We start from the raw sequence: 11,355 nt of genomic DNA on the forward strand, positions 1-11,355 counted from the left end.
TTATATTTGACTAAACAAATGACTAAGATCAGATTGAAACAAAAAGCCTATAAATTGTTAGCGAAAGCAAAAAAAATAATGGAATGAATAAAATTGGCATCCCCAATCAAGTGATTGAGAAAATATGGACCTTCTAATCAAACCATAACAAGAGTGTGATGGGTAACCATGTAGGCAATGAACAATGTCACACCGTCATGTGCAGGTTTGTCTCAAGCCCCAATTACTTGGAGCTTATTAAAAGTTTATAGAGGAGCATACAACACAGTTCAAAAGCTTTTACGCTAAGTCATGGGACATATAAAAGGACTACTGCCGCAACGGAGAATGGGAAGGATCAATGAAAGTGAAGATTGACCTTGTTGTATATGAGCAGAACATGAAATTAGCTAAGAGAGCGCATGTGTAGATAACTTCTGAGAGCAGCATTTTGTCAATTTCTGCTTCCTTTGTGCATTCAAGAACGTGATTTTCTATTTCATGAAGCAGCTGATCTCTTAGATTCAGTGGCAATCGTACATTTTGGCAGTTATTGGACAAATTCACCTACAAATTTATCATAACTGACAGTGAAAATCCATCAGTTATTAAAATTTCAAAAGTAGCAAAAAATAGAAGTATGTGACACCTTTGGACCAGAATCAATATCAATCTTCGCAAGAACATCAACGGAGCATTCCAAAAAAATCACTTGGACTTTCCTCTATCTACCAGACATCGGATACAACTATTTAAGATAAGCCATTATACGTGAGATCAAAAGGTTTATAAGGATGGATTTGCAAGAATAATACCTTGGCCAATTCCTCCACAGGCTCAGTAGCATAGAGCAATGGCAGAAGTCCTGAAGCGTCATACAGAAAAGGGGTAGAACCAGTCGAAAGGGCATATGCAGCTGCCGGCAGCAGCACAACGAACCGCTCATTCAGTGTTGTGAATTCATATGTAATTAGGAGGTCAATAAAATATTCTAAATAATGTCAACATCCTGCACCACCTATACATGTATAAAAAGAAAAGCAAAGAAGTAAAGAGATACAAAAAAGGACGTAGTACTAGGGTTTAGAAAATTGATGGACAAAATTGAATATGTCCAACATATATTGTCTCTCAATCTATACGTTGATGCGATTCATTTCTTTTGCAGATAGACTGGAATTTTCACAGAGAATCATTTGAAGATTGTAAAAAAATTCCTTGGTTATTAAAATTTATGATCAATCTCATCAAATCACTTCAAAATATCAAAGCCACTGTACCTAGTTTGGAATGTACCTTCAAGTTAAGTATAGCTAAAACAGCTGGTAACACATTCTGCCGAAGATACAAAAAATCTTGCAGATCACCCTGCAGCAAGAAAACGAATGCTTTTAAGATACAATCTGGATCCTTCCAATAAATTGAAAACACGTGAAAACACCCTTTTAAAATGTAATCCATTAAAATTGAATTCAAAAGCTAAAATAAAGAAAAGCTGTTAAGATGAAGGAAAATCTGTTTTTGGATCCCAAGAATTTCATTCAAACTAACAAATTTGCAGGCTTAGATACACGAGGAAGAATAACTAACACAGTCATCCAGTATGACATATAGCAACGGGAAACAAGCACAAAATAACAAGCTTTGCATCTCAGGGAATGACGCAAAAATCAAATTCACCATTTTATTCGCAGTTTATGATAATGGGATGGCAACCCTTTCCTTTCCACATACTTGTGAAATTATTAAAGCACCAATCAATTATTACCAAGTCTATAAACATGGCCATAAATATTAAGAGTAAGAAATTCCAACTTCCAAAACTACAAATTTGGAACCGCAACAAGATGCCTACCTGTATGCTTCTCATGGTCAACATACTCTTGACTATATCAACAGTAGAGTGAGCACCATTAGATATTTTCCAACCACCATAACAGCTTTGAATAACAAAAGAAATCAAAAGAAAAATACAACGTGAACTTTAATAGCCATGTTTCAACACACTTGAGTTATTCTGTTTTGAGTTGATGAGAAAAGACTCTCATATATGCTTCTACACAGCAGAGTTGTTATGTTTAGGGTTGGGTATAAGTGAAGAAACTAAGAGAGAAATATCAAATACACACGTTTGAAAAGAACTCTTGCAGTTATTAAAGGAATACAAAAATGAGAGGTATAATGGGTTCTTACCAGAGAGGTTCTCTTGGAGAAGTAGCATGAGATAAGCACAAAGCAGACCTGAAGTATATTTCCCAACATCAGGACACTGGATAGAATCATCGGAAAAGAATTACGACAGCTAAAGGAAAATTATACTCTTGCATTCTGAACTCTGAATCAAAGATTAATTTTCATATTCTGAGAGAACATACAGTAAGCAGTAAGTTAAAAAAGTTAAAAAGTCTAGTGAGAGAATTTTTTGAAAATGCACACTCTCACCTTCAGACGTCGAACATTGGGGTTCTTCCACTGCTCAATCATCACCTTCATCTACTGAGATTTGTCGATCGACTTTTCCTCAATCATTGGCGCCGGCCGACGGCCGTCGGCGACATTCATATTCTCATTTTTTGCACCTTTCTTGAGTGTGAGAGAAAAATTCAAAAAATGCCTACCCTTTCCGATTGTCACTTTAGCTGGATGTATTCTCTTACGAAGTAATCTACTGAACTCAGCCGTTCTTCGCCACCCATCATCGAACATTTCCGACCACCTCCGACCGTCCTTGTCGGCGGTTTAACTAAAATCTTTTCATCCAGATAATACCCATTTCTATTCTTTTGTCTAAAGACCTTCACTGAGTTCCTTCTAATTAAAGCCACTCATTCAGATAACCGAATCTTTTTACCATACTCAGATATGTTAAGGATGGAGTGTAGTAAGTACCAGGCTGCTAAGGCAGTAGAAGAGGTTAGAATAGAGCAAAAATTATTTCTAATCTCATTGGGAAAAAGGGGTGATTCTATCTGTGACAGAAAAAAACTCGGAATGCGAGCTACATGCTGGAACTAGATCGTGAGAGTGCTTACTGGCTGAGGAAAATAATGTGTGATTATATTATCAATCCTAAATCATATAAAACTTTTTTTTTTATCAGAAACTAATAATTTATTAAGGTGATAATAATTGATATTACAAAGCTAGTGGATGAGCAATCCACAGTCCATCCACTGATTAGCTAACTAGAACAAGTTCATAAGTAGATAAAACACCAATCCCTAACTAGGTCGGAGAGAAGTAAATGTTGAAACACTGGCACACTAGTCGTCCATTTTGCCACTGTGAATCTTATCTTCTCCCATAATTCCTCCGACGAGTCTCTTTGTCGTTGAAAATTATGTTATTGCGCTCTATCCATATCGACCAAAAGGTGCAATGTACAATGATGTACCAAAAAATTCTTCTTCCCCTTTGATTGAGAAATCCGTTCTCCACAACAAACATATCTCTTGAAGCTGCTGGAAAAATCCACTCGAATCCCAGGTGTTGCATAACCTTGATCCAAATTCGTCTTGTGAAAGAACAATGTAACAGCAGGTGGTCTGGTTTTCCTCACTTAGCTTGCCAAGCTGCACCACTGTGGGCGTAGAACGGTACTCGGCTGTCTCTTCTGTAAACTGTCACAAGTTTGCAATCTGCCCAAAGCCACTATCCAAGAAAAAGCCTTTACCTTTTGTGGATCGGTACTTTCCAGATGTTTGTGAAATAAGGGAAAGATAGATTAGCCAAACTTGGGAAGAAAGAATAGAAAAGAGAACTGACAGAGAAAACACCCGATGGCTCCCCTAGCCAACCCTGACATCGACAGAACCCACACTCAAAGAAGCTGACTCTAAAATACTTAGAAGGGAAGTGTACTCACCCAACTCAACGTCATTCACCCTCTCCTGAACCTCACATCCCACTGGACGGACGTAATTCCTTGACTATTTGAAACAGAGTAAAATTGATCATTGGTTTATTTGAAGATGAAGAGAGTAAAAAAAAGGTGAGGAAAAACGATCTTTGAAAAGACAACCCACCCACCCACGAATCCTCCCAAAACCGCAGTAAATTCCCTCCCCTTAGCGCCGTGCCAATCAAGTGTTGACAAGAAGAATGGGACCGAGAAATAAACTTCCAAGGGCTTCTGAAAGTCGAATTCCTTGTCTGAGACCCCTTGTCTGAGACAGAAAAGGGGATAATGGATCTCCTTGTCTGAGACCCCTTCCCCCCTTGAACTTTCCCCCCTTGGTCTATGGTTGATAAAAAATTGAGTACGAGACATTAGAAACGCAACCCCTGATCCACTTCCTCCACTTAAACCCAAAGCCCTTCTTTAGAAGCACAAAGTCTAGAAATCGCCAGTCCACGTTGTCATATGTCTTTTCCAAATCGACTTTCAGTATCCATCCTTTTTTCTTTTTCCTTCTGTACTCCTCCACACTTCGTTAGCTATGAGACAACAGTCTGTAATCTGTCTCCCTCGAATGAATGCGCACTGATTTTCAGCCACTGTTTTGCTCATAACTTTCTTCAATCGATTAGTCAAGACCTTTGCCAAAATTTTGTACAAATTTGTGATTAGACTGATAGGTCTGAAATCTTTAATCTTCGTTGCATCTTTTTTCTTTGGGATCAAGCAAATGTATGTTTCGTTTGTTTTTTCCATTGACGATACCGTCGTCGTAGAATTCACCAAACACTTTGAGTAGATCAGCTTTAATCGTATCCCAACTCTTTTGGTAAAATGCTAAAGTAAATCCATCCGGCCCCGGAGCTTTTGCACCATCACATTCAAGCACCGCTCCTCTGATTTCCTCCTCCGAGAAAGGCCGTTCCAACTGCTCGGCCTTCATCAAAGTAACTGGCCTCCATTCCACCCCGTCTAAACCCGATCCATCCCCTCCTGATTTTTTGGTATAACTTATTATAGTACCCAATGATTTCATTCTCAATCTTTAATTCATCTGAAGTCAGTGACCCATCCTCCAACTCTATCTTGTCTATCGTCGCTTTGTTGCTCCTACTCTTCAAAAGAGAATGGAAGAATTTGGAGTTTTGATCCCCATCTTTCAACCATTTTACTTTTGCCTTCTGACTCTCCATCTGTAATTTTTCGAATGATCATTGTCTCCAACTCACCTCTCTTCGCGTCTCATTTAGTTGCTCTGACCACATTCCTTCCGCCTCTCGCTCGTCTAGCCGGCTAATCTTATTCCTTAATTCCGAAATTTTGTAATCTACATTTCCGAAAACCTCTTTATTCCAAAGTAGAACCCTGTTTTTGTTTCTTTGAGTTTCATCATAAACTTATAACCTTTCCCATCCTTGAGTGTTCCCACTGCCCCACCAATCTTCGAGAGACTCTTTAAAATTGTTGTGCGTCAACCAGACATTTTCGAATCTGAAAGGAGATGGTCCCCATTTCAACCTTGTTGTGTCAAATATTATCGGGTGATGATCAGAGGTGATTCTCGGCAGCGCTGTTAGTCTATAATATGGGAAAAAGGTCCTTCCACCCCCCAGAAATAAGGAACCTATCTAGTCTGCAACAAATGAGATTATCCCTGAAGTTTGTCCAAGTGAACCTCGCGTTTAATAACGAAGGATCGTGCAAACCCAATTCCTCGATCCATGCATCAAAGCAATGCATACTGGTTGTATAAGTGGTGCTGTTCATCTTTTCACTCAAATTCCGAACGACGAAATCTCCGCCGACACACCAATTATTCCAACAAATGGAATGCAGCCCTGCAATTTCGTCCCAAAATAAGTCTCTGTTTCTTGGTTGCATGGACCGGTAATGGCTGAGAACCACCAATTAGTTCCCTCTTTCCACTTTATTTGAACTGAAACTGAAATATTCCCAATGAGATTGTCGCTCACTTGTACCACTCGTGGATCCCACATAACTAGGATGCCTCCTGATCGTCCTTCCGCTGGTAAACTAACCCAATCCACAAATCTGGAGTTTCCATAAACTTGCGACAAATCGACGATCCACTTCAATCTTCTTCGTTTCTAACACCACCACAATGTCCGGATTTTCCTTTCGAATAACCAAGCGCACTAACCTCACGCCTTCTCGCCGACCTTCCCCCCCTAATATTCCAAGAGCATATCTTCATAAACAACGTTTGGAGCACCTCTAAGACGATCCTTTGTTATAGTTGATCCCACATTTCAACCTAACAAGCTCTCTGCTCAACTTTCCCGTAGACTCTCTCATTTCATTTCATCTGTTAAAATAGTACTCATTTTCCCGAAGATTTCTCATTCCATTTAATTTCACCAGCCCTTCATCACCTATGTAAGTGTTTTCCCTCGAACCATTCTTGATCAGTGAACTTGTTTGGCCCCCTCTCCCCCCCAATATCCCAGTCGACAATCCCAAGGCACAAAAATACGCAGGAAGAAAAGAATTGAGTTTGAAGGAATGATTAAAACCCGATGATTGAAAAGCAGGAAAATACCTTTCCCACTAAAGGATTGGTATTATCGAGAATAGATGGCTCTGGGATGTGCTCTATTTTTTCCTCTTGAAGGAACAACCCTGTGATGTCCATTGCGTCTGCATCATTATTGCACAAGGACTCCGATGAGAAGAAACGTGACTGGCCGTATCACTAAAATCAAACTCATCGTCCAGTAGGTCGTCTTCTGAGTCGTTGTCGAATTATCTTCGAAATCTTCCTGTTGAAGGCCTCCCTTGTCTTTCTTGATTCATCCCTGTTCCGCTCCATCGGATTTGATTTGACCACCGTCCTCTTTAATCCAGAAACTCTCTGTTAGCTGTGTTGGACTTTTGCAATAAATCTGTCGGTATGTATGCAATACCGAGTAGGTCCATTTTCCGCTATTTTGTGTGCCCGAATCTTTGTCTTCTCTGTTAGTAATGAATGGAGAGGAGATCTTCTGAAATCCTCAATTTGTTTGGGTGAGATCCTTTGTAAGATTTTTTCCCACCTTCCTTTCAGTCGGTTGAGCTGAAGTTAATGATTTGACTGAATGCTCTTCATCTTCTGTTGGCCGGAGACTGAAGACCCTGCCCTCCTTCAATCAATCCTTGTGGATGTGCGGGTGGCGTCTCGATTTTCTCAAAGGTCCTGCATATATTTGAATTTCCCCACCTGCCATAGTCCTCTTGCCAATTAACCACTACCTTGGGCGTTGTCTGCTTTTCGTAAGTCTCGTAGCCTTACTATCAAAAGGGTGAGAATTCTGAGTTCCGTATTGACCCCGTTAAATGGAATCAAAATTTTGTTGTTGATGAACCCATCTTTTGTTCCTTTGACCTTGATCTTTGCTGCCACCAAGATCTCGGAGTCTCCTTGTATCGTTGTAACCTCCACTAAACCCCCGCAGTGTGCCCCGATCACTTTTGAAATTATCCAGCGTCCATAAGTTTCCATGGTAACCCCGTGATCTTAATCCAACTGTACAGCACCCTTGATTACCGAATCTGCTGAATTGATGTTTGGCCTCCATTCTTCGAAATCCAAGCCACTCCAAATTCGAAAAATCCTCTTTTCAGATTGAGATAAAACGAAGTTCCTTGGTACATTCTGGCCACCAAAACCGCTTTGTTAGCTTGAAACGGATGTACTTCGATCCTCCCTTGACGTCTTTCCCTAGTATAATTTCAACTTGTGACCACGATACGTTGACCCTACCTTTAGTGATGATAATGGCATCATGCCAATCTCTCTCTGTAAATTTCCAGTCACTGTCCTCCTTAACCTTTTGCATTCCTTGATTGTGAATCACGTTCGACCTTCTGAGCTAACTTCTGAGTAGTTTTATCTCTGATACTGGCTTTGCCATACTCAATCGGTTTTTGTTCCATTCTCTGTGACTTCCCAGACAGTAGTTTGATAAGGATATCAGGATATCCTAATCCATCCTAGAGCCTTTTAAACCACTTGGTACGATGATATTCTGTCTCTTCCCCGTTGAATTGAATCTTGATATCTCTAAAAACAGGCCTCTTCTGTTAACAAAACGCTAAGCGATGATTGTTGCACTTCTGCCCCTAAATCGATTGAAGTCCACACATGATTGTGGATTAAGAACTGAAGTTATTGAGTTTAGGGCTGATCCATGTAGACTCCGCGCGGTCGAGTTCAAGAATATGCTTGCGTTCCTTGTCTTTCACACCACCGAATCATCGAACTCCGTTCACCGTCGTTAAAGAAAACGTCTTAAACTCAATCTAACCGTTTCCTCTCTCTTAACCGTTGGCTTAAACAGACTGGGACATTATTCCACTGGCTATGGCGACGAAATAGAGAAGCTCCGATCCAGAAACACAAAGTTACAGGGATGCCAAAAAGGCTAGACGGAGTACTTGGGAAAAAAAACGTGAACAAGTTCGGTCGTTTATGGTCGGAGAAAGTTAATCGGAGGAGGGTAATATGCGGCAAGTATCCAGTAAAGAAAGCGAGCATAAGGCGACGCATTTTCAGGTAGGCAGGTATAAAAAAATTAAATGGGGGGCAAAGCCGCCGGCGCCGTTATCAGTAGGAAGGGACGATCAACATATTTATGGATTGAGATGTTTGAATGCACGAAGAAGAGACCGGTATCTTGAGGTGTGAAAGAGGGGGGAGCATTTTCAAAAAAATCTCACTCTACAATTTTACATTTATTATATGCTATGCATGAACTCATATAAAACTTTTAACATAATGAGATTGGGGGAAGCAGTTGTATCTGTGCAAAAATTTATCAATGATCGAGGAAGCTATATTGAAGTGTCAAAATTTGAGAGATCCAACAAGAGGCAGCGAATTATAATTCCAAGTGGAAGTTATGAAGAGGGTTGGAGATGTATGGTGTTTTATGTTGAAAAAATTCTGAGCAACAGAAAAATGGAAGGAGCATACCAACCGAAGGGTAAACAGCAAATTCGGCAATCTTTGTATCGTGGTAAGATCAATCCAAGCTTTACAGGGTCCGGGAACATTGATGCCCATTCAGAATTTCGACAGTGCTCGAGTAAAGAGTGGAATAAAGCACTGATTGTTACAAAAGAATGCGTTAATATATCTTGGGAAATGGTAACAGAAGCCCTTGGTAAAGCGGTGAAGAAGAAGATTGAGGTTTTCCCTTTCAAGGCAAATAAAGCAATGTGGTGGCCAAATAGCGGGGAGGATTATGAATTCTACTTGAAAATTAATAGATGCTTTTTGGAGAAGAGGATTTCTTTGAGTTTTGAACGATGGAGGAGCGACATCAACACGGAAGAGGAAGTTTTTGAATGTTGCAACAGTTGGATCAGGATTATTGGATTACCATGGGATATGTGGACAACAGATGTGCTCAAAATATAGGGGACAGTTGTGGAGGATCGGTGGATATTAGTCAAGATACTATTTTCCTCAAAGATTTGGCAGCTGCTAAAATCAAAGTGGTGGGACTAGAAGGGGGATTCATTAATAGCTCTTTGGTAATACAGACACCACGCGGTCCTCTGAATGTTCGCATTTATGTTGATTCGATCAACATTTCAGCATATGATATCTACGAAAAAAGATCCTATGCACAGGTAGTAGTTGATGGTGCAAGAGTGATAGCTGGCTGGGGTAGAGTGAAAAGACCAGTTGATGAAGATACTGGACATCTTAAAAAATGGTGTAGCGAAGGATTCGATGGCCACAACAGAATACCAACAGATTAAAAGTGACGAAGAAGCTGCCCAACAGAAAATAGATGGCACAGATATGGTATTGGGGGGAGATTTTCCTTCAACATACAAAGAACGGAAATACAGCAATACTCGAGTCATTCAAGGGATGGAAGTGTTTGTTGGAAATCAACAGGAAGGTGTTTACATAGAGAGGGACAGGGATTAAGGGTTCTAAAACAATTGGGTCAGAACCAGTGCGCGGAGGCAAACAAATCAAGATTCTCAAAAGGGTTAGTCCGAAAGGAGTGGATGATTTCGACAAGGGAATGGTTCAATCAATGAGCAAAGTAGACAGTGAAAATTCACAGCGATATGGTAGTTTAGCTGATACAAGCAAACAAGAACAGAAATTCGAAGTAGTTTATACAAGAAGAAAATCAAGGACAAATTATGGTGGTTTTAATATACAGGATGAGGATGTGACAAAGACAAATACACAGCGGATGGATAATGGATCATTGCACAGGGGACAGGATGGTACATGGGAGGACAGGGATTTCACAATGGACCGAGGTCTTGCGCCGGAAGAGGAAAGCGATTATAGTGACGTCGAGACCCATATTTCTGAAAATTCGGACACGACGACACACACCAGCTTGGGATTGGAGGACATAGGAGATTTCTTCGCACCAACCTCGGATAAGGTACACAACAAAAACTTACTCTCATAATCATTTTTCCAATCCTTCACTTCATTCTTCTTCGTCTTTTTCCTTCAAACAAATCTCGGGGGAGGGGAGGGATTTAGAGGTTAAGGGAGATAAAATGGTTAGTGATAGGTCGGGTATGTCGGAGATCAAAATCCACAAGGGTGATAACAACAGTGGGGGAATGATGATATTTTCCGAACTTGACAGAGGTAATGGATGTTTGGAGATGATGGGAGTACAAAGGGTGGAACTGGGGGCTGGATTGAATATGGTTGGAATAAGTGCAAGGGGAGAAAAGGTGTTTAGATGAAGATTCTCTCTTGGAATATAAGAGGGGGAGGTTCGGCAACGAGGAGGGGTTTCATTCGAGATATGTTACGCAAGGAGAAGCCTGACTTAGTTTTTCTACAAGAAACAAAAAAAGCAGTTGTTGGCAGAAGTTTTATATCCAGTGTGTGGAAATCAAGGTTCGTTGAATGGGTTCATCTACCTTCACTCGGCAGATCAGTGGTATTTTGGTGATGTGGGATCCAAGAGTGGTATCCATCACAGATAATATGATTGGGGAATTTACGGTTTCGGTTTGTATAGAAAAGGATAAAGACCTAGAAAGCTGGTGGTTTACTGCAGTATATGGCCCATGCAAAGCACGATTGAGAAATAAGTTCTGGGATGAATTGGCGGGGGTGTGGGGATAGTGGTGTTTGGGAGGGGATTTTAATGTTGTGAGATCTTTGACCGAGAAAATGAACGGTCATTCACAGACAACAAGTATGGATTGTTTTGATATGTTGGTACAGGAATTGGAATTGTATGATCCCCCATTATTGAATGCGAAATTTACATGGTCAAATTTGAGGGCTATACCAATTTGCAGCAGACTAGATAGATTCTTGTTTTTGGGAAGGTGGATGGAGTTATTTCCATACCATAGGCAATCTGTTTTGCCTCGAATAACATCGGATCATTTTCCAATTGTTTTGGAGACACAAAAACTCAAATGGGGGCCGAGTCCATTCAGATTCGAGAACATGTGGTTGAAACATAAGGGTT

General features: G+C 40.4%; 1 protein-coding gene and 1 long non-coding RNA gene across 2 annotated transcripts in view; one reads left to right on the top strand and one right to left on the bottom strand.

Moving 5' to 3' along the window:
• Positions 1-11,355, bottom strand: part of LOC142547730 (serine/threonine-protein kinase ATM-like) — a 75,489-nt gene that overhangs the window by 48,962 nt on the left and 15,172 nt on the right. Inside the window, exons 11-13 of the mRNA XM_075656147.1 lie at positions 1,275-1,347; positions 795-940; positions 359-546 (exon numbers count right to left, since the gene is read on the bottom strand). Of these exons, the coding sequence (XP_075512262.1) occupies positions 359-546; positions 795-940; positions 1,275-1,347 (407 nt within the window). The remainder of the gene's footprint in view (positions 1-358; positions 547-794; positions 941-1,274; positions 1,348-11,355) is intronic.
• LOC142547739 (uncharacterized) overlaps positions 1-11,355 on the top strand; it is a 48,115-nt gene that overhangs the window by 21,438 nt on the left and 15,322 nt on the right. The window lies entirely within an intron of this gene.

This window comes from Primulina tabacum, chromosome 5, assembly GCF_025594145.1.
Source record: "Primulina tabacum isolate GXHZ01 chromosome 5, ASM2559414v2, whole genome shotgun sequence".
Taxonomy (NCBI): domain Eukaryota; kingdom Viridiplantae; phylum Streptophyta; class Magnoliopsida; order Lamiales; family Gesneriaceae; genus Primulina; species Primulina tabacum.